Here is a 23,921-nt window from a genome sequence, read left to right on the forward strand (position 1 = left end):
CTTGATCTAGAAGAGAAGTGGGCTACTTAGGAGAAGAAGACGACGACTGCAGATTTATACCCTGCTCTTCTCTCAGAATCAAACTCAGAGCGGCTTACAATCTCCTATATCTTCTCCCCACACAATGGACACCCTGTGAGGTGGGTGGAGCTGGAGAGGGCTCTCACAGCAGCTGCCCTTTCAAGGACAACCTCTGACAAAGCCATGGCTGACCCAGGCCATTCCAGCAGCTGTAAGTGGAGGAGTGGGGAATCAAACCCAGTTCTCCCAGATAAGAGTCCACACACTTAACCGCTGCTCCAAACTGCACTGACTTGGATAGCCCAAGCTAGCCTAATCTCAACAGATCTCAGAAGCCAAGCAGTTAGTACTTGGATGGGAGGCCACCTAGGAAATCCAGGGTTTCAAAGGCAAGCAGTGTTCGTCTCTTGCCTTGAAAACCCTGTGGAGTTGACCATACATCTGCTGCCGCATGAGAGCACATTCCACCACCCTTGTAGAATTGCTGCACAGATGCACCGTGAAGCTAAAACTACCTAGTTTCTAATGACCAAGTTAGCTACTGGAGACTTGGATTTCCCAAGCTGGTCGCATAAGCAAATGTCTTGAACCCTGTTCCTCCCTCTATACAGCTTCATACTGCCCTCTGCTGGCAAGCTCAGCAATCGTATGACCATTCACAACATTTCTAGAGCTTAAGTTGGGAGATCTAAATCAGGGGTGTTAAACTCATGAGGGCCAGACTTTACATACATGAGACTGTATTGTGCTGGGCAATATCAAGCTGGGCCATGTGTGTACCTAATTAAGATTATGTAGCAGAGATATAAACTTTATAAAGGGCACAGACAAACACAATTCCAAGATTTTTAAAAAAACATTAGCACTCACTGGTGTTAAAGGTGCTTTCTTTGTATCTCTCCCATGAGATCCAGGGAGCTGGGCAAAGGAAGCTCCAGCTCATTCTGTCCTTCCCCAAGGGGCCAAGAGGTGGAAGAGCCTCATCCAATAGAAGGAAGAGAGGTTTGGCTCAGTAGCTCTGCTGTGTGATTGAGACGGTCTGGTAAAGCAAGCTCTGCCTTCCCCACTTCCTCCCCAAGGGAGGAGCCTCAGCCAATGGAGAAAATAGAGACTTTGCTCTGTAGCTCCTGTGCAGTTGAGCAAGCTGTTATGCAGAAGGAAGCAAGAGAGAGGCAGAAGGAAGCAGAGGGGCCTGATAGCTTAGGGGCCTGATTCGAGCCCTGGGCTGCATGTTTAACATTCCTGTTCTAAATCTTGAGATAGCCAATACAGTGGAAAGGGATGGGTAGACCTGTCCTCCGGAGACCAGGTCTATACCGATGTAGCGGACCAGGGCAAGTAGACCTATTCTCTGGCCTGCTCCAGTGGACTGGAGTGCTTTTGGCTCACAGGGAATTTTTGCCCCCAACACTCTGTAGCTCGGAGCAAACACTGCACCTGCCATAGATGAATGTGGCAGGATTTAAGTTTCTGACCATCAGGGATTCCAACCCCCCTTATTGCATACCAAAATGATACACACATGTGGACAGTGTAATGCTGTATCCATAGCAAGACATGTTGAGAGACATTCACTGATGTCATAGCAGGGTCAGAGTGAGAGGTTAGCTGTTTCTTCTGGCTCCTGCCACAGATAAGGAGACAGCAGGGATTGTGTGCATACATGCAGACACTTGGTTTTTTGGTCATCCGAAAGCATCCTTTATCGCAAGGCCAGACTGCCCACAGTGCCATTCCGGTAGGGCTGGTAACGGCACCAGCCTCTTCCAACCAAAAGAGCAAGAATCCACCAGTTGTGCAGGAAAAAAAACATTGAACTGGTTGAGTTTTAAACTGAAAAAAGATTATGGGGGAAGAAGGCTGTGCTTCTGGGATTTAAAATTCTAAATTAAACCTGTCACCGCAAACCATTTGGGTGCAAATGAGCTAGACGTAGAAGAGCTGCTGTAGCAACATGCTGCAATCCTGGCTTACCAGAGACTCCTTTTTCCTTTTCACAGTTGCTTTTTTTTCCGCAGGAGAGAATGAAAGAGAGACACAGAGAGGCTTGGGTTGTTCCTGTTAACAGACAGGCAGGTGGGAAAAGCCCCAGTCAAGAATCAACCTAGTAAGGCAGATCAAGTCAGAAGGCAGCCGATCCCAGTGAGTGGTAGCCCAGCTTAACCCATGATGCAATTCTCCCTTCCCCCTTCCTGCCTGCAGCAAGATTTTCAAGCTACACACACACACACACAATTTAAATTAGCATAACATTTACATAATCCACAGACTTTGCCTTCCCATGCCAATTTCTTTTGTCTTCATTGTCACTGAAGGTAAAATAAGCCCTCTCTGTACTCCTTTATCTTGCTAAAGAGTAGGAATTTTGCCAGTAATGAGGAAAAAATAAAAGGGCAAATGGTCTGCCATAGAGATTCACCCGCTGGCCCACCACAAGTCAAAACAGTGACCCCTGTCGCAACACCCCTGTTCATTTTAATACCTTTTAAATGCACACCATTTGGGGGGCTTGTTTCTTAATTTGTGTGTGGACTCCCAAGAGTCAGGCTTTCAAAATGCACAGTCCGATTGAAGTAGAGAGCCAGTGCAGCATACTTGTTACAGTGTCAGATTATTGTCAGGGTAGGATTTGGGAGACCCGGATTCCAATTAGGGATGCCAGCCTCCAGGTGGGACCTGGAGATCCCTTGGAATTACACCTTTTCTGAAAACTACAGAAATCAATTCCCTTGGAGAAAACAAATGCTTTGGAAGCTGGCCTGTAGCCACAGGGGGGCCTGTGGAGGCACTGCCCCTGACTTCCAGGCTGCGCCCCCTGACTTCCAGGGGACCCTCCTAGGCGCAACCTCCTTTCCCCCTCTTTTTTCCGCCCATGGTTGAGCTGGTGAAGTATCATCAGCCAGAGCTGGGAGAGCTGAGCAGGGCGCAGTGCATTGCAGCAGCAGGTGGAAAGGAGGGAGGCAGAGGAAGCTACATGAAATAGGCCGGGGAGGGAGGCAGGATGGGGCTGCTGGCTGCAAAGTGCCAGGGTGGGGGGAGACGGAGGTGGAAGGAAACCCCCCCCCCCCCTGCTTGCACGTAACGTCCTGTTCCTTCTTGACTCCAAAGTTTTAGGCTTGGCTGCCTCAACATGGCCACTTTCAGAGCCTCCAGTTTTTGCCCCTACTCCAAAAAGCTTCTGAGAAGTGGCAAGCCCTGCAATGGATGGGAAAGTGTGCCCCCGTTTTTAAAAAAATTCTGGCTACATTCTGGTTTGGAGGGTGGACTCTACCCCAGTAAGATCCCTGTCCTCCCCAGGCTCCATCCCCAAATTCCCAGGAGTTTCTCAATTTCCAGGAGATTCCGCATACTTTTTTCCACCACAATTTTATCCAGCTCTGCTTTCAGCAGCACATGCCGCAAACCCTTCCAGCGGTCCACACACACAGGTGATGAAAAAGAAACTCCTTGCTCTCAGAGCAGGGGAGAGCCAAAAACTAATTTCCTTTGCCTGCAGGATGAATCAGGATATCCTTTTGATAGATAAGACCAGCTCGTTTGGGTCATTTGGAGGCAAAGGTAACTCAATGTGCTCTGTTGGCTATGTCAATTGACTGGGTGCGTCTACCCAGGAGCTGATTTGCATATTAGGCCACACCTCCTGACATCACCATTGTGTCACACAGGGCTTTTGGGGGGCAACAGCCCAGCAGGAACTCATTTCCATATTAGGTCACACCCCCTGACGCCAAGCCAGCCAGAACTGTGTTCATGTGCACTGCTGCTCAAAAAAAGCCCTGCTCCTACCTATGAACACACACGAAGCTGCTTTATGGGGAAACAGACCCTTGGCCTGTCAAGGTCGGTATAATCTCAGACTGGCGGTGGCTCCCCAGGGTCTCAGGCTGACATCTTTCACATTGCCTGCAAAAGAGCTTTTTTTGTAGCAGGAACTCCATTGCATATTAGGCCACACCCCCTGATGTAGCCAATCCTCTTGGAGCTTACAGTAGGCCCTGTACTAAGAGCCCTGTAAGCTCTTGGAGGATTGGCTACATCAGGGGTGTGTGGCCTAATATGCAAAGGAGTTGCTGCCACAAAAAAAAGCCCTGGCCTGCAACCTGAATGTTTTAGCTGGAGGAACTGGAGATTGAACCTGGGACCTTCTGCGTGCCAAGCAGATGCTCTGCCACTGGGCCACGCCCCCTCCCTCCTTCCCCACAGCATGGTCAACAAATTGCCTCGCCAAAGTGGTTCCGAGCCTTTCCCTCAGGCCTCCTTTGTGTTTTCTCCCCCAACAGATTCCTAAAAACCACTTGAGAGCACGTTTCTTTAAAAAAAATTTAATAGTCCGTTGCAATATATTAATCTGTGATGCATGTTCATCATAAAAACAAACAACTAAAAAGAAACACTTCATGAGAGTGGGTCGGAGCAAAGGGTCATCTGCGTCTGTGAGGGGCAGCCCCCTCTTTCCCCCTGGAGCATGGGCGGGGGCTGATAGGAAGAGATAAGGAAGGTGATAAAAACCCCATAACTTTGGTTCCATGGGGAGGACGAAGGGGACTTGGGGGAAAGGGGACTGCTCCCGCCCACCCCTATTGCTCCAATCCCGGCTGCTGTCTTTTGCAAGAGCAGCTGGAGAAAGCACCTGTTGCGCTCAGGAGGCAGTGTGCACGGAAAGGTCAGAGAGAGAAGAGGGGCTGGGTACGCAGGGCTTTTTTTGTAGCAGGAACTCCTTTGCATATTAGGCCACACCCTCCTGAGGTAGCCAATCCTCCAAGAGCTTATAGGGCTCTTAGTACAAGGTCTACTGTAAGCTCCAGGAGGATTGGCTACCTCAGGAGGGTGCAGCCTAATATGCAGAAGAGTTCCTGCTGGGTAGTGACTCGTGATCCAGATGGAGAAACCCTGCCCGTGCCCTGGATTCCAGTCCCACTGGCCAGGAATAAGGCGGTCACCAAACTGACCTTGGAAATGCTGCGATACAGGGCACAGGGAAGGAGGTGCGCCGAGGGCTATAGAGTGATGACCGTACCATCTTCCCGGAGGCTGCCTGCTCGGCTGCCCCGGATCGGGCTTCCGCTGCCGCTGTGACTGTTCAGGGAAGGCAGCGAGCCCTGAGAGCTGTACAGGGAGAGGCTGTGTTGCAGACTCTCGAGGAGGCCGCCGTTGGGACAACCGGCAGGCAAATCGCTCTCGATCACCAGGTCGCCCTCTTCGTCGCTCTCCCCCTCGGCTGTGCTGCAGTTGCTCAGATACTGGGAAGCCGGGCTGGGTGTCTGTTGGCTGGGGGTGCTGTCCGTGGACACGCCGGAGCTGCCCGAGGCCTTGCTGCTGCGGATCACGTTGTTGCGCTGGTTGGCCGGCTTGACCGTGATGATGAGGTTGTGGCTGTTGGCCACCATCATGTCCGTCACCTGGTCCAGGGACTTGCCCGCCACGTCGATGCCGTTGACCTCCAAGATCTCGTCGTTCACGGCCAGGAGCCCGGTGCTCTCGGCCAGCCCCCCCTTGACCAAGCGTGAGATGAAGATCCCGGGCACCTTCTCAACTCCGTGGGGGGCCACGCGTACGCTGACCCCATCCCGGATGTAGAAGCCCAGAGGTTTGTTGGAGCCGTGCTTGTGCAGTCGCACCCGCCGATGTGTCTCGGGCAGAATGTCCACATCGATGATGGAGGAGATCTGGCGGAAATCCTGCGGCATGCCGATCAGCAGGTGCGGCTTGGCCCGCTGGTGCACGGGGCGCAGCAGTCCCTTCTTTTTCCGCTGCAGGGAGTTGGAGGCAAAGACGCTGGTGTCAGCTTCTGCTGTAAGGAAGGAGGAAAGCAAGCATGGATTAGATGTGAAGGGAATGTGCTGCTCCAAGAAGAAGCTGGTTTTTATACGCCACATTTCAGTACTCAAAGGGGCTTACAATTGCCTTCTTTTCCTCTCTTCACAACATGCACCTTCTGATGTAGGAGGAGCTGAGAGAGCTCTATGGTTGCCAAGCCCAATTCAATAAATATCTGGGGACTTTGGGGGTGGAGCCAGGAGCAAGGTTGTGACAAGCACAATTGATCTCCAAACAGGGCTGGATCTAAGGGGGAATCAGAGGGGACACGTGCCCTGGGTGCCTCCGAAGGAAGGGTGCCAAATTGGGTATGGAGTTCATTCTAGTCTATGGGCCCATAAGGGGGCATCATTTTTTAATCTCCCCCTCAAAAAACATGTACATCTGGTCCTGTCTCCAAAGGGCATTCTGGCCATCACATTTAAAGGGACCACACACATTTTAAATGCCTTCCTTCCATTGGAAATAATGGAGCTCATAGAATTGGACCCCCTGGTCCAATCTTTTTGAAACTTGGGGGTATTTTGAGGAGCAGCACTGGATGCTATGCTGAAAATTTGATGCCTCAAAAAAACAGCCACCTCAGAAACTCACAGATCAATTCTCCATTATACCCTATGGGACTCCATCTCCATAGTGAATAATGCAGTCCCCAGCAGACATTCCCCCCCTCCCACTTTCTGATGACCCTGAAGCAGGGGGAGGGTCTCCAAACCAGGGGATCTCCTGCCCCCACCTGGGGATTGGCAACCTTAGAGAGCTCTGAGACCAAAGTCACCCAATCCTTTCCCCCCTTATCATTAATATCCACCAATCCTGCCTCTCTTGGCAGCAGGTGTCTGGCTTTCCGTATGTCTACAGCTTCCTGGCCCTGACCTGGATGGCTTAGACCAGCCCAACCTTGTCAGCTCTCAAAAGCTAAGCAGGGTCAGTCTTGGTCAGCATTTGAATGGGAGACCACCAAGGAAGCTCAAAGTTGCTATGCAGAGGCAGGCAACAGCAAACCACCTGTGCTCGTTTCTTGCCTTGAAAGCCCTACGGGATCATTGCAAGTCAGCCGCACTTTGATGGCACTTTCTACACATCCCTTTTCCTGCTATGTAGCTCCTCCCAACACCTAGCCTAAATATACATCCTTAAAGTGGCAGAGCTGGAGGTGGGAGTCCCTCTTTTCTCACCACCAGCTCCTGCAGAGGCGGTTGCCAGGCACTGAATGTGTATCTCACTCTGAAGCTCGTCTTTCAGCTCCGTATTTTGCCAGCCTGTCTGCCTAGTGCCTTGGGAGCTGGTCCTCACGGCCTTGGAATCTTGAAACACTGGACGACTCAGTGTTCGGGGAGCAAGACGTTGCATTCAGCAGCACAACCGCTCAAAGTGTACATCATCTGAATACGAAAAAAGGATTTCTGGCTGGTAGGGAAGCATCCATGTTGTAGAATCTTTCCGATTCCATAGCAGTACCGGACTGTGAACCTTAGGTGAATGTTATATAGTCAGCCAGTTTGGTGTAGTGGTTGTGACTCTTATCTGGGAGAACCGGGTTTCATTCCCCACTCCTCCACTTGCACCTGCTGGAATGGCCTTGGGTTAGCCATAGCTCTCGCAGAGCTGTCCTCGAAAGGGCAGCTGCTGTGAGAGCCCTCTCAGCCCACCCACCTCACAGGGTGTCATGGGGGGAGAAGATATAGGCGATTGTAAGCCACTCTGAGTCTCTGATTCAGGGAGGGCAGGTATAAATCTGCACTTCTTCTTCTTCTACGTAACAGGGGTGGCCAAACTTGCTTAATGGAAAAGCCACGCAGAATACATGTGAGACGTTTGAGAGCCGCAAGACATGAACATCAGGTGTTTGAGAGCCACAAGGAAGGAAGGAAAGAAGGATGGAAGGAAAACAACTATATGGAGAGAGGGAAGTGGAGGTGGAAAGAAAGCAACTTTAAATGTATTCTCCAAGCCACTGGCTGGCTTGGCTTGCAGAAGTGATTTAAAGAGACAAATGCCTTCTCCAAACCAGCCAACAGGGCAGTGGGGGCTTTGAGAGCCACACACAATATGTGTGAAAGAGCCACATGTGGCTCCTGAGTCGCAGTTTGGCCACCTGTTAAACACAATGACAGAATCCATTCAGTTTGTCCAGTGGGGTATAAATAGTTCCATTCTGACAGGGCCAGTGGTGGTAAAGAAAGGGTGAAGAGCAAGAGGAAAACACTTGGTCATGCTAAGAAACAGACAGAAGTTCACAGATCTTGGTAGGACTTGTGGGGGGGGGAGCTATTGTTTCTAGTAGCCAGTGAAGTTACAACACTCTCCTGTTCTCCATTCTATCTTTACAACAACCTTCCGGGGTAGGTCAGGCTGAGAGGGTGTGGCTGGTCCAAGGTCGCCCAGGAAGTTGCCATGGCAGAGTCAGAGTCTGAATCTGGCACTCCCATATCCTAATCTGAAAGGAGATTGGATTTATACTCCACCCTTCACTCGGAGTCTCAGAGCAGTTTACAATCTCCTTTCCCTTCATCTCCCCACAACAGACACCCTGTGAGGTAGATGGGGCTGAGAGAGTTCTGAGAGAACTGCTTTGCTGAGAACTTGTGGCCGGCCCAAGGTCATCCAGATGGCTGCGTGTGGAGGAGTGGAGAACCAAAACCAATTCACCCAGATTAGAGTTCGCACTCTTAACCACAACACCAAACAACACCCCACTGGCCCTCTCAAGTACTTTTTCTTTCTGTGGCCTGCTGACTGAGGGTGATCCGGATGTTTGTGTTCCAACCCATGACACATCTTGACACCATTTTGAAAGAGAATTCTGTTCCATTCCCTGTCCCACCCCCACCCCGCTTATATTACCGTCACCTTTGTAAAAACATGTCACTCTTGTCATGGAATATACTGGAACTTTTTGTTTTGGGTCATCAGGGTTTGATGTCTGGTCACCGCTAGCAACTGTATCTATAGGCTCCTAAACAATGGCCATCTTGTACCAGGCCAGCGATGCCTGTGGTGCTTGGGGGGGTAACACTGGGAGGGCTTCTAGTATCCTGGCCCCATTGGTGGACCTCCTGATGGCACCTGGTTGTTTTGGCCACTGTGTGACAGAGTGTTGGAGTGGATGGGCCACTGGTCTGATCCAACGTGGCTTCTCTTATGTTCTTAATTTGAAGCAATGAAGCGATTCGCACCAGGGGCTAGGGCTCCACACAGTTTCAAGGCACCAAAAGATGCTAGCAGGTCAAATGCTGAGCTAGGCTCCCACTACTTGTGAGTGCCCCCTCTGTTCTCTCATCCTCTCCCTGCCATGTCACAGGGCTATTTTTGCATCAGGAACTCATTTGCATATTAGGCTACACACCCCTGATGTAGCCAATCCTCCTTGAGCTTACAGTAGGCCCTGTAAACTCTTGTTGGATTGGCTACATCAGGGCGTGTGGACTAATATGCAAATGAGTTCCTGATGCAAAAAAAGCCCTGCATGTCAGTATGGTATCTGTCAGCCCAGAAGGATCTAACCTCCTCTGAGAGTACATGTTGTGTACCAGGCTGGGATTAAAGAATGAATAATTCCATTTTAATCACTCTTTTGAGGCGTACCCACCCAGCATATTTAAACTTTGAAGCTGCCAGCTCAGAGCACAAAGGACAGGGTTTGGTGTCCCAGCAGTGAAAGTCAGAATCCGTCCACACACACTTTTCTGCCGCAGACCTTGTTCCCAGAGCACATTCTGTCTGTCCCTGCAAGATTCCCACACTTTGGATTTTATCAGAAACAAGCATCACTAAAAAACAAAAAATCACTAACAGAGATAAAAACAGCTCCTTGACTCAAGCATTCTGGTTGCCAATTTATCCAAACAGGGAAAATGAAGAAACCTTTTTTCCATTTCTCATGTTAACACGTTACAATTTAATTAGAAGGATGCAAATCCAAAATGGCCCGTTGTTTATTATAGAGGCTGAGAAAATAAACAGACCAATGAAACAGACCAAGAAGGAGTTACAGAAATTAGTTGGGCTAATTTAAGATTGGCAGTTGGTGATTTATTTATTTATTTACACTCCACCCTTCTCCCTGATGGGGACCCAAAGCCTCTTACATTGTTGTTTTCTCCATCATGTTACCCTCACAACATCCCTGGGAGGCGGGCTTGGTTGAGAGTATGTGACCAGCTCAAGGTCGCCCAGCAAGCTTCCATGGCATAAGTGGGGATTCAAACCTGGGTCTCCTAGATCCAGAAAAATCTGATCACTGCATTACTCAGGTTCCCAGGCATTCTTATCAAAGTTGAAAGGGTGGGGTATGGAATTTGTTATTTGATCATTGTCTAGATCAGGGGTGTCAAATGTGAAGCCCGAGGGCTGGATGAGGCCCGCGGAGAGCTCCTATCAGGCCCACAAGCAACTCATTGTCATTTACTTCCTTCTCTCTCTCTGACTTCCTTTGGCATCACAACTTGCTTTGCCAGGCTTGCTCAATTGCACAGGAGCTACACAGCAAAGCCTCTCCTTCATTGGCTGACCATCATATGAAGAAACTTACATACAAAAGCTCACAATGCCCAGCCATTTGATATTTTCCCCTGGGTCTTAGGCTCAAAGCATTGACCATGAGATTTCTGTAATGAATGCCAATAAATCAAAAGCAGGTTTGCAGCTTACAGACACACACTTGAACAACACCCGGACAGCATACTCAATATTGCTATAGCACAGACATTGTCTCCAGATTTTGATGCAATCATTCAGAGCAAGTGGTGTCAGTTATAAGAAACTGTTAAATAAACAAAATATTGCAAGAGTGCTAACCTTTTAAGCATATTTTAAGTTTTTTAAGCAAATCTTTGTGTTTGTCTGAACTTTATAAAGTTTATATCTCCATTATCTGGCATTACATTTTATGACACGCATGGCCTGGCCAGACAAGGTCTCATTTATGTTGGATCCAACCCTCATAACAAATGAGTTACACCCCTGATCTAGATTATGAACTTAATGCAGTATGAGACATTTCTATTCTGCCTGTCTTCTTCAAGGTGATGTTAGAGGACACCCAGCCAGGTGATGACCAGACCCAGCTCTGCTGCACAAGGCTACGGCATCATCTGCCTTTGGACAATGGCTACTCTTTGCCCTAAGTAGTCACTTGCCACATGCAATCAGTCTTTCTCAAGCCCTCAACGCCAGTTCAGCATAAGACAGGAGGAGAAAACATCGCCCTCCATCTGTGTGGAGACAGGTCCTTCACCCATCACCAGAGAAGCATTCGGGAAGACCTTCTGCAGGGCTCCAGGTAACTGTGGCAGATTGGCTCAGTAAGGTGCTCTTCCCTATTCTGCCAAGGCCTGAGTGCTTGCCATCTGCAACATATGCCAACACTGTGGGAGAAGCGTATCTACACGCAAGGTACGAAGGATCTTGCAAGACCTGAAAGAGTAGCATGTTGGAAGGAACAAGGGAGGGAAACAGTAGCTGAACCCCAGCTGGGGCCCTGATGAGAAATCAGCAGCTGCTGCAAACGGATCTTCAGGGGGGACAGAAGAGGGAATCTTCATGAGGTCTTCCCACATTTCCCTGAGTCCTTCCCTTTAAAATCAGTTATGTTCAGGCCTCATTTTGGGCAGGAGCTCACAGGAGCAGAGCTCTGGAACCTCTAAATTTTATTGTGCTCTTTCTTCCTTACCACCCCCACCCCCAACACTTGCTTCTGGGCTCAATTTTTCAAACCCCCTGTGAGAATTTTGCTGGGCGCTAAGATTTAACAAACTTTCTAATATTTCCCCCCCACCAAAAATGGGAAAATAAACAAAACATATAAAGCAGACAGAAATCTTCATCATGTCACTGTGACCACATAGGAGAAAGTCATTTAAAAAGTATGAGGGAAGTAAGGTTTGATTATGACCGTTACAATTCAAGAAGCATTTTAAGGTAGATGCTGAGCTGATATAACTTAGTACACCTTCTAGTGATGTCCGGGATTGGTGGCATATGCAAATGAGTTGTGCTAATGAGCTCCAGCACCTTTTCCTCTACAAAATGACCCCTGGTTATGTCTACCTGTTCTGGGAGCAGCTGGGGATGTCTTTGGTGGCAGACTTCTGCTTCCAAATTCCAAGGACCCCAAGAACGCAACCCGAGAATGTTCCTTGGCCCAAATGCAGAAGAACAATTCTATTCCTGATCACAGAGACTGCCAGCCCAAATTCCAAGCACTGATGGAATTTTAATTCCAGCAACGGACTCCTCGTTCCCTCAGCGTGGTTTTTGAACCGTCCCTCCCTAAAACCAGAAACCTCTGTGCTGGCTTTCCTGTCCACAGGGGCTTCTCGCTACATTTCCAGGGCAAATCATTCCTCCAGGCTCCTAAAGAGACCAGAGATATTTACTGCAGGCAGGTGGATTTGAAGAAGCTGAGTCAGAACATTCCGGCCAGCCAGGTTAGGACTTTAATAATTGGTCAGGTTGTCATAAATAGCTGGAAGCATCCAAGCAGTCAAGATTTTGCACTCATAAAAATAGAACTCAGGAACTCCAGCAGACAATGATGCTACTTGGTTTGGAACCCACACAAAGCATAATCTGGGGGGAACATCTCTCATGTAGCCGTCTTGGCCTCTGCAGCCTGGCAAAGGAAAGCCCACAAAAGCAATCAGCCCTGGCCTCACAACATCCTGTTACTGTGCATTTGAACTTGGGCTAGGGTGAGCTGCAGGTTTGAATCCCCACTTCCAAAATGAAGGTCATCAGATGGCCTTGGGCCAGTTGGTCATTCCCACCCTAACCTACCTCAGAAGGTTGCTGCAAGAATAACGTGGAGCAGGGAGAAAAACATTGCCAGAAAGGAAAGGCAGATTTAAATGCAATAGGAGAGGAAGTTCCTGAAGACATCCATTGGTGTGCTATTTACTAGGTTGTCCCACTGATAGGACTGAGTGACTGATGGGGAAAGGCAGCAACCGTTGTCGCTTGTGCAGGGTGGGAGCACGGGAGCCAGTGGTGGGAAAATGGGGAGTGGAAAGGAGCCTGAGGAGACCACACAGGGCAACCCCGGCCCTCAGGCAGACACTAGGGCACGAGAGCATTAGGAAGGCAAATTTCAGTTCGGGAATAAATTTGGTGTGGGTTGGGGGTCATGTTCCCTTTAAGCTGAGTTAGTGTGAGCTAGCTCACAGTTTTCTAGCCTCCGGTTCGAACATTGTTGTCTTAGCTCAGGAAGGATGACTCCAGAGCAAACTAATTCATACAGTAGCTGACAACTTTAATGCCAACAGCTCATGAAGTAGAATTTTTGCTCACAAGACTCCACAGCTTAGAGGGAGTATTGGTCATGAGGGGAAATTATAGCAACAGGGGTGTGTGTGTATCATTGGCACTACACTGGGAATGAGGAGGAAAGAAAAGGGAAATTTCATTTTTATATCCCAAACAATGAAAGAATCAAATTTGAGGGGCTGTGGCTCAGTGGTAGATCATCTGCTTGGCATGTCCCAGGTTCAATTCCTGCTGTCACCTGTTAAAAGTTCTGGCAGTAGGTGATGTGGAAGACCTCTGCCTAAGACCCTGAAGGGCTGCTGCCGGTCTGAGCAGACAATACTGACTTTGATAGACAGAGGGTCTGATTCAGCAGAAGGCAGTTTCATTTGTTCCTGACACTCCCTGCGTGGAGTTCGTTGCTGGGGGTATTACCCGCTCATAAAAACTTACCAAAGCGGAAGGGAGAGGCTTTACCAGGTCATTGCGCCTAAGTGGCACACACCTTGTTTCTCAAAGCTCATCAGATGGGGCTCCTGAGCTAAAAATACCACACTGTTTATTGGAACACTGCCTATTTTTGGTCCCAGGAGAGTGTACAAGGCTGAGGAAATCTTCCCTCCCTCTCAGTAAATTTCTCTATAAAGCCAGCAGTTCCGCACTCAGCATTCCCATCACAGACAAGGGAGCAGAGGTAGGCTGCGTGGCTATCCTTTGACATCTCAAGTTTGCTCTCAGTAACTCTTGTCAGCTTATGGTGACAAACCTCAAATATTTCCCTCTTCCCTGTTAGATCTCCAAATTTTAGCCCCAGCACATTAGGGGCCTACAGCAATGGTTTTCAGTGTTTCTAGACCTGGTGCCCACTTTTACCCCTGGATGAGAGCATGGGACCCAGCAAGCTGCAAGCCTGTGACAGGAAGTCACATGACATCACAGCTCTAGGACAGGAAGCGGAGGAGCCAGAGTATTTGAACCTGCCTCTACTAAAAAGAAATCTTCTCTCCTGCCAAGCGTTTTCACTTTGCTATCTAGCTAAGATTGCCAATGTCCGGGGGGGACCTGGATATCCCCCAGTATGACAGCTGATCTCCAGATAAGTTCCCCTGGAGAAAATGGCTGCTTTGGAAAGTTGACTGTACGGAATTACACCCTGCTGAGGTTCCCACCTCCCTAAACCCTGCCTTCCTAAGGCTCAGATTGCTGGAATTTCGCAGTCTGTTATAGTACATCCACATCATCTGTAGCACATGTGCACAGACAGCATGAAGCCCTTTTACACATGAGCACTACAAGTAGATCCTTCCAAAAAGCGAGGAGAGGCAGCTAGGTGTGTGTTCACCACCCCATAAGAAGGACTCCATGGATTAAGAAGACCACTCTACTGTGCGGATTTATTGAACCTCAAGCCATAACATTCACACTTCATGTGAATACCAAAATCCTTGTTCCTCTAGTCTAAACAATGCTTTTTTCCCATTTCACCACTCAAGCCGCTCTTAGAATCGTCCCTCTTGGTTTCTGAAGCAGCGGGAAAGCAGAAAGCTTCACGGAGGGCCCTTCACAAGAAGGTCTTACAAAATGTCTCCAGTGGGCAAAACAAGAGAATATCTGGAGGTCGGCGGCATTTGAAGCACTTCCCCCAGTGTTTTATCCATCCCTTCCCTGCTGCTCCCACCCAATCGCCACAAGAAACACTTCAGGATGCAACATTCTAGGATTGAGGGCAACTGCATAATGCATTTATGCAACAGATTTACTTTGCATCACTTATTTGGATAGCAGATTTTGGCAGGGGGGACAGCATGGTTTTGGTTTTTGCATACATTTGTTGTTGTTTCGGCTGTGCTCTGAAGCATGGCAGCACTGCTCTAGCACTTGGGGCAGCAAGATTGCTTCCTGAGACCATGACCAATTTCCCACTTACCTTACGCTGCTCTCACATTCCTCTTCTCAGAGGACCTTCCTTCCGATTTCACACTATCTGCCCCAGGGCTGCAAGTAAGGTCGGCGTTTTCACGCAGCAAACAGAAACCTCTAAAAACCAGTTTCTGTTTGCTGTGCGAAAACGCCGATGTTACTTGCAGCCCCGGGGCAGATAGTGTGAAATCGGAAGGAAGCCCTGCTGAGAAGAGGAACGTGAGAATGGCGTAAGGTGTGTGGGAAATCAGTTCATGTCTGTCTCCCGCTAGGCACCCCCTTGAAATGGATTCTGGAGTCCTCTCCAACCCCTGAACAAGCAGGGAGAGAGAATTGGCTAACTCTCCCAGGCTATTAAAAGAACCTCTGTTATAATTAGTATTATTGCTGCCTTCTAGAGTCTAGAAATAAGCCCGTTCCTGCAGGCTGGCCAGCAGAATCATTAGAGAAAGAAACATTTTATTGGTTTAGAAAGGAAAGTTCCTCCGATTTGAAGCGTACCTTGGCTTGACTCAGGACAGCAGCACTAATTGTTACAGAAAGCTGAACAAGTTCCGTTTGTACAGGCCCGTGCCTTTCAAAAGGCACGTGACTCACATGGAGAGCTCTCTAAACACAGATCGACTTGCTTTTGTCCACAACCAACCGATTTCCAACACCAGAGCATCTTTCCCAGAGCTGGACAAAGGATGGCATACCATTCCTGTGAAGTCACAGTGTCCCCCCCCCGCACCCGCATCTCCCCATTAGCCTACCCACAGCCCCTCCAAACGTTCAGGAGAGTTCTAGAGGGACATGCTGCACAAACATCATGAATTAAGGAGACTTTTCACCCCATGCTGAGTCAGCGGGAAAGCAACCAGTGACACCCACAGCCTCTGGGCATCCTTCCATGCCTCACACAGGTCAATCCCCAATCTGTCAGCTGTTTCAATACTGCAGCTGTGGCTTTGTTTACAGGCTGAAATAGTCACACGTGGGAATTCACCAGCACCAGTATACCTGGGTACTGCCATAATCCAGTCGTACACTGAGGGCCAAATTAGACAGTCTACTGTTTACAGGTTGGCCACCGGCCTTGTGGAACAGACGTATCCTGGGAGTTTCACACAGGGGGGAGCTGGCCATTAATACCACCATGAAACATCCTGGCAGACCAGTGGCCTGGGACCATTTCAGCTGAGGCCTTCCCCATGCACTGGGCCAGCCCTAAGCAAGTTGCCAGCAGCCAGAACCAAAAGCCAGACCTCCTTTCATGGGGAGTGGGCAGTGGAGCATGGCACAGTCCTTTTCCTGGTTTGTTGTGGCTTTCCTTGCCTTCATGGGGGGGAGAGGGGCTACATAGCTCTTAAGTTTGTGTAAATGTTATTTCCATAATGGGATGCCTCTCTTTATTTCAGTTTGGGAGCTGCTCTCTGACCCTTCTTCTCATCCTGTGCCCTTTGTTCTATCCCACTATCCACATGGCACTTCATGGAGCCTCACATTTCTACAGGTCTCTCCAGTAAAAGCAATGTCCTCATGCTCCCACATACGTGATGCCGGATTTAGCAGGCCACTTGTGATAGAGAACAGACTTCTTTAGATTAGGATTCTCTCTCTTCTTTCGATCACAACAATGGATGTGAACCGAGACTACTTGAATAAATGTAAGTTTTACTTTTTGCAATATACGTCTTATTTTTACTTTATTTATAATGCTGGTTTCTAAGACCACCTTCCCACAAAGCATTGGGGCTCTAGGCGGTGTACAGCATCTCCTAAAATAAATTCAAATCAAATTTAAATACAATGAACAATAAAACCATAAAATAGTAAAACGATTCAAAAGTAAATACAAATAAATAAATAAAATAAAAACCCCAAACTCTTGGGAGTCCACTAGCACCTTTAAGACCAACAAAGTTTTATAGAGAATGTAAGCTTTCGTGTGCATGCACACGGAAGCTTACATTCTCTGTAAAACTTTGTTAGTCTTAAAGGCGCTAGTGGACCCCAACTTTGTTCTATTGCTTCAGACCAACAAGGTTGCCCACCTGGATCTAAACTCTTGGGAGTTTATTTACTACATACAATAACGTTTCTAAAACTCAGCTAATTTCGCTATATTAACTACATGTCCCCAATATTATCCACCTTTTGAGGTCTCTGGTCAGATAGCACACCACCTTCCAGCCTCACACACATAGCAGGGGTGGAATTCTAGCAGGAGCTCCTTCGCCTATTAGGCCACACACCCCTGATGTAGCCAATCCTCCAAGAGCTTACAAAAAAAGAGCCTTGTAAGCTCTTGGGAGGATTGGCTACATCAGGGGGTGGGGTTTAATAAGGCAAAGGAGCTCCTGCTAGAATTCTACCCTTTCATATAAGCGAAAGAAGAAACCCTGGTCTCTTGGGTGCCACCTTACCCCGTTTCTGGATGATGACCCGGAGCAGAGGATTGGCCGAGGAGAGTGCTTTGTGGTAATTATCATCGTTGTTGATAGGCAGCAAATCTCCATGGATGTCTGTATAGCCAAGAAGAACATCCACAGAGGGGATTTGGTGGACTGTCTGAATCAGCTGGTAGAATTCCTGGAAGCCACCTATGCTGGAGCGCTTCATGGCAAACCGGCGAAACTCAGCATCAAACTAGAGGGAAAGAGAAAAAAGAGGGATCACAGCCAAGAAGAAAGAAACCAGATAGAATGTGGTCCAGCACCAGTCTGCCACTCAGGGCTTTTTTTTTTTAGCAGGAACTCCTTTGCATATTAGGCCACACACCCGATGTAGCCAATCCTCCAAGAGCTTACAAGGCTTTTAGTACAAGGCCTACTGTAAGCTCCATGAGGATTGGCTACATCAGGGGTGTGTGGCCTAATATGCAAAGGAGTTCCTGCTACAAAAAACCCCCTGCTGCCACGTGAAACAGCCCTTGGAGATATCAAGGATGCTGCATTCTACTTTGAAATATTCACAGATTCACTTTTAGATTTTTTCCCCCCAAGCCTGGAGAGACATTTATTGATTGCATTCATTTATACCCTGCTTTTCTCCCTAACAGAGACCCAAAGCAGCTTCCATTGTATTCCTCTCCTCTATTTCAATCTCACAACAGCCCTGTGAGGTAGGCTAGGATAAAAGAGTATAACTGGTCCAAGGTCATCTAGGGAGCTTCCATGGTATGAGCAGAGATTCGAACCTGGGTCTCCCGCATGCTAATCTGATATTCTTAACCACTACACCACACTGGCTCTCATGTGGCATCTTTAACTTGGGCATTCAAACCCAACACCTGGGAATTAAATCCATAATCTTATACATTTTATTAATTTACAGTATTTACATACCATAAAAAATCCTCAAAGCGGCCAATATTTAATTTTACTTCATTTAATTTTTATTAATTAATCCATTTGTACCTTGCGTTTCTCCCCAATGAAGATCCAAAGAGGCTGACTTCCTTCTCCCTGCAACTATTTTATTCTCACAACAACCCTGTGAAATAGAACAGTTCAGTGGCACCTTCAAGACCAACAAAGTTTTATTCAAGGCATGAGCTTTGAATAAATCGCCACACTCACAAACCAGTGGGAGAACGTTTTAATTTTCCAAAGTGTTCCATTGCTGATTTAAGCGCAGTAGTCCTGAAACAGACGCTTCGAGGGGCAATTACAACGTGAGATTGCTGAACTTGAGTTCATTCACAAGTTCAGCGCAATGGATCTCCTAGGGATGAATAAGGAAATAGGATTCTTATCTCATGACAGAGGCTAATGTCTCTCCTAATCAATCTTGATTACCTTTTTGCATTGTACTTGGCCAATATAATATCATGGATTTTCATTCCCACTTGTATCTAACAAAGGGAATTTCAGCTCAACCAAAACTTATACCTTGAGAATCCTGTTGGGCTCTAAAGTGCTAATGGGCTAGGATTTAACTGTGCCCAAACACAACCTCAGACAAAGGGGACACTGGACTCAAACGTCGTTCTGCTGCTTCAGACCAACACGGCTACCCACCTGGACCTGTGAAGTAGATGAGACTAAGATGGTATGTCTGGCCCAAGGTTGCCCTCTGTGTTTCCATGGCACAAGTGTGGATTCCAACATGGGCTTCCCTGATCCTAATCTAACCATTATACCACGCTGGCTCACTTTCGACTACTATTTTCTGCTCTTCTCTTTGAACAGGATGTTCCCTGAGTCTTATACCTCACTAGATAGATATTATCAGATGATTCTGGAAATATCAGTGGCTTACAGAGAGGAGGACAATGTGTAAAGTTCTCTGCACAGTCATTGCTAAGTCCACAGTGCTTATGGGAAAAACCCTTGGAAGTGTGTTGCGGCTGTCATGCTCCAGGGCCCAGGTAAGTCGAGAAACAGGACAAAGTTCTAAACTAAAATCCTGAGGTCGCACTAGCATCTGTCTACTCTAAAGTCTTTCTCCATAAGAAAGAAAAAGCCATTTGCAGTCACAACTGGTCTTGTCCCGATACCCATTCTAAGTCCAGCAAACCTCCCATCCTGCCCAGTGAAAGAATTCTGTCGAACTCAAAAGCCTGCAGCACAAAGCCACCAGGACTGGGCTCAGGAAAAGAGCATGCTCTTTTTATTCCATAGTCCTTCTGCAGTCAAAGCATCTCCTACAAGTAACTGCCAAAGCCTCTCCTTAAAGAACGGAACAAGATATCGAACCTACAGTTGCATCTTGGTTACATAATCAAAACATGCAGGGGTGTTATCATGAATCAGCAGTTCCCTTCACAAGTTTGATATGTTATGGCCACATCTTCTGTGGTCACAACCTTGGGATCAGCAGGAGCTGATGAGCCTGCCCACGAAAGAGTGCAGGATTTGATCCAGGTCATGCTAACAGAGCCAGCTGCTTCCCCACACAGGATGCATGGTGGGAAAAGAGCCTCTAATTCAACTGAGCCCTTTTCCTTTGCCATTTAACTCTCTTTAATCTCAGGCATACACCCCAGTCATATAGAAGACAGTTTATAGCCACAAGAGAGGGCTGTGCCGCTCAGTGGCAGGGCATCTGCTTGGCATGCGGAAGGTCCCAGGTTCAATCCTTGGCATCTCTAGGTGAAAGGATCAGGTGATAGGTCTTGTGAAAGACCTCTGTCTGAGGTCTTGGAGAGCCTCTGTCTGTCTGACTAGACAGTACTGACTCTGCTCGACCAAAAGTCCGATTCAGTATAAGGCCAAACTTGCTTAACGTAAGAGCCATATGGAATAAATGTCAGATGTTTGAGAGAAGGAAGGAAAATAGGTGGGGAGGAGAGGTCGAAAGAAAGCACCTTTAACTTTAAATGCATTGTCCATGCCACCAGCTGGCTTGGTTTAAGAGAAGTGATTTAAAGAGAACAAATGCTTTCTCCAAGCTGGCCAACAGGGTGATGGGGGCTTCAAGAGCCACACAATTGGTGTGAAAGAGCCACATGTGGCTCCCGAGCTGCAGTTTGGCCACCCCTGGTATAAGGTAATTTGATGGTAGAAGCAACTGTATAGATAAGCTCTTCATACAGTCTCTGTCCCAAAGAAGCAAAAATTATCAGTTCAGAGGAGCACAGAACAGCAAAGTCCAATTCAGCAGCAGCAAGAAATTGGCTATGTATGTATGCAAGCTATAAAGAAATTAATCAGCAATAATGTAATTTGCTATTGCAGTTGGATACATCTATCAATAGCAGGACTGTGTCAGGCTTTGCTGTCATCCAATGGCAGGTGCCGGATTCCAGAGGGCCCAAGAAACAGCAGTTTTCCTCCAGGCCAGCCACCGGTTTTGCCCCATCCTGCTTCCCATAGGCTCCTAGGAAAGGACAGCCCCCCAACCCCTGGATTTAGGGCAAGGGAAGCCCCAGAAAATGCTCAGCAGCTTCAGTTCTGGTTCCTTACAGAAAAGCTGTGTCCCTCTACAGGGGACAGAGAAATGCCAGCACCCTCTCCCTGGCACTGCAATCCTCCGGGCAGAGGGGCCAAAATACCTATTCCCCTTTCGTTGTTTGGGGGGGAGGGATAAGGCATTGGTCTTGTGAAGCCTTTGAAGGAGTCAAAGGTCTCAGGTCCAGGCTAAGGCAGTCCTACCCAGGCCCCTAGCTACAGTGGGGCCCAGAAGGGGCCAGGCCCATCCTTCTACCCCCCCCCCCTCCAACTGCATGGCCCCTCCATTGGAGGGCCCCCAATCTGTCCCCTTTGCCACTCTAAACAAGTAGTAAACATTGCTGCTGGTCTTTTTGCTTTTTTCTCTCCCCTTCCCTAACACACCTTGCAGAGCAAAAGGGGGGAGGGGAAAGAGTCAAGAGGGCTCTGAGAGAGGGGCACATAAGAAAGGGGTGGAGGGAGCAGAGCTGCTGTGACTGCCCAGGCAAAGGGGGAGGTGTTAGCTTGTGGAACTCAAGGCAGCTTAAAGTGCTGAGAGCCCAAGGCCACCAAACTGGGTGGCCCCCCTGGTCCTCCCCCCAACAACAAATCCTACACTGGGCCCCACCAAATATGAAACTCTAGCTAGGGTCCTGGTCCTCCCCACCCCCGCCTTGTCAAGAGAGAGTTTTCAAGGGCTTCCCACCGTCGCCAGTTATCGAGCTCCCAAAAGCGCAGGGATCAAGGCAGTCCCGCATCCCTGCCGACCACACAGGCACTTTGAAACCGGATCCCCCGTGCAACACTATCCAGCATATCACCGATGCGTTCAGGAGGAGGAAAGACTCCTCCTCGGTGTCGAGGGGCGGGGGGGGGGGGGGAAGCATGCATCGCTTTCCCAGGCCCTGCTGCTCAGTCGCCACCGGCTGCAGGCTGGTGCACCATTGCATAACCTGCGGGAAGGCAATACGAGGGGGGGGGGGGAGCCGGTGCTTGCTCGGGTTCGCCTAGAAAGCTCGCGCCGAAAGGCAGAGCTCTCTCCGCTCCCCCCCCCCCGAGCCATAATCCTATTCTAGCAGGCGAGGGATTGAGAAAGGGAGCGGGGGGGGGCATAAACAATCGCGAGTTCCACCAGCCGCTAGGCCGGACGAGACGCCCAGCAGGCACCCGGGACGGTGGGGGGGGGGGGGGAGAGATGGGTCTGCGCTGCAAAGCTGCGAAAGCGCCTTGAGTCTGGCAAAGCAGCTGAGCCCGGCCAGGGAGGGACGGCGGCAGCAGGCGATTCCCCCAATGCACCTGCTGCAAATCGGATCGCGGCTGCCCCCAGCAGGGCAAAAGGAGCCGCCGGCGCTAACCTGGGCCCGAGGGAAACCCGGGGGCGGCGCGGGGAGGAGCGGGAGCTCGACCGAGCTTGCATCTCAAGCGCTCCTGAAGCGGGGAGGCTCCGGCTCTGTGCAGCCTCTTTCCCTCCCCCCCGCTCCGGAGGCAGCGAGCCCCGCACGGCAGCAATAGATCCCTCCTCCCCGCCCACCCCCCGGGGTAAGCAAGCGCCGCCCGGCCCCTCACCTTGCTCTTGACCTCGATGACGGGCTCCGGGCTGCGCGCCGGAGTGCGGTGGTGCTTAGCCATGCTGCGCTGCCGGGGCAGGGCCGGGCTGGGCCGGCGGCTGCTCCTCCCGACCCGCCGCCGCCGCCGCCGCACTGCCTGCCGCCGCTCCACCAGCGGGCACCGCGAGCAGCAGGCGAAGGAGGAGGAGGAGGGAGGGAGCGCTCACCGGCCATGACGTCACCCCCAGCAGGTTGGGGGATGCCGCGCGATTGGCGTGGGCCGGCCGAAGGGGGCGGGCTCAGAACGTCCCAGGCGCTTGGATGGAAGGTTGCTGACAACGTCGCCTAGGTAACCGCGGCCCGGGCGTTCCACCGTGTAAGTGACCGGCTGGACGGCGAGAGGAGGGAGCCGTCCGAAAGGCCGCGCGGCTGCGGGGCAGGCGCCGTTTATCCCCCGCCCCCGGGGCGCGCCTGCGGGAGCGAAGTTTTCCTCTCTCCCGCGCGTATTGTTTCTGTTCGCCAGGAGGAATCCGCCCGCCAGCCTTCGCTTCCAGAATTCACAGACGGTGGTGCCAGCCTGCCTGTTCGCCCTGCTGCGGACGCCAAATGCAAAGCAGTTCATAAAGGCGCTTATATTCGCGGTCGTCCCGCAGAAATCAAGGGAAACGCCAGGATGTGGGTGGGGACCTTTTGACTCCAAGCCAATTTCGGCCGGGGGAGGCGGAAGGAGAGAGCTTGGGAGCACACCTTGCCCAGGGGTAATGCAGTGGGCTAGGGAGAAGGTCTGGGTGCATTTTAACCTTCAAGAGCCGGGCGGCATTAGATGAAGCCCCTGCCTGACGGTGGGCACTCAATATTTCCGTTCGGCCCCATTTTGACCTGGGATAGCAATTAGGATTTAACTTTTATTTTTAAACTTTTTGCGCATGTCTGGGTTTGACCCTTGTTGCTGCTGAGATAGTGAACAAAAGGAAGTCATGCAGTGGAGTTAGGGTTTTTTTCTTTTTTTTTTCTTCTTGTGTGGATGAAATGGAAGGGCAGAAAGGCTTTTATGTTTTGCTGACCCGAAACATTCCATGCTGCACAGTTTGAAGGCCTTTGTTCTGAACCATTGGACTTCTTCACTGGAACAGACCTGCAGAACTCCCTGCTAAGGGATCGGCCAGCAGATCTCTTTAAAATGCTAGTCAGGTTAACAGATATGGTGGCCCTAGAGTCTTAGACGTTTCCATTTTAAAATTCCAGATTTTGAATAAAACCGGATATTTGAGGAAAAATAACTTATTCACAAAGACATTTTTTCCATAAATGGATAACATGTAGGCCTTTAAATATACTGTGTTGAATTTTCTGGATTAACAGGGGAATGAGTGGAAAGTGATTGTTATCAGTTATGGGAGCTAAGAATTTGTGGAAGTGCAAAAGGAAACCAAGCTCTTGATAAGGTGAAGAATGACTAGATTCCGTGTTAGATTAGGGGCAATGCTGCATGACGCGCGGTTTTTTTCATAAAGAA

General features: G+C 49.3%; 1 protein-coding gene across 2 annotated transcripts; it reads right to left on the reverse strand.

Annotated features, from left to right (window-relative positions):
* Positions 1–4,327: 4,327 nt before the first annotated feature.
* On the reverse strand, positions 4,328–22,595 carry PARD6A (par-6 family cell polarity regulator alpha). 2 transcript variants are annotated; one of them, XM_060254341.1, is made up of 3 exons: positions 22,425–22,595; positions 17,412–17,634; positions 4,328–5,809 (listed from the first exon to the last, which is right to left on the reverse strand). In XM_060254341.1, the coding sequence occupies exons 1-3, from the start codon at positions 22,485–22,487 to the stop codon at positions 5,019–5,021; spliced, it is 1,077 nt and encodes a 358-aa protein (XP_060110324.1). In that variant the 5' UTR covers positions 22,488–22,595; the 3' UTR covers positions 4,328–5,018. The 2 variants fall into 2 exon arrangements, with proteins under 2 accessions (XP_060110324.1, XP_060110323.1); XM_060254340.1 differs by having other exon boundaries at positions 4,328–5,812.
* Positions 22,596–23,921: the final 1,326 nt, after the last annotated feature.

This window comes from Heteronotia binoei, chromosome 14 (assembly GCF_032191835.1).
Source record: "Heteronotia binoei isolate CCM8104 ecotype False Entrance Well chromosome 14, APGP_CSIRO_Hbin_v1, whole genome shotgun sequence".
Lineage (NCBI taxonomy): Eukaryota > Metazoa > Chordata > Lepidosauria > Squamata > Gekkonidae > Heteronotia > Heteronotia binoei.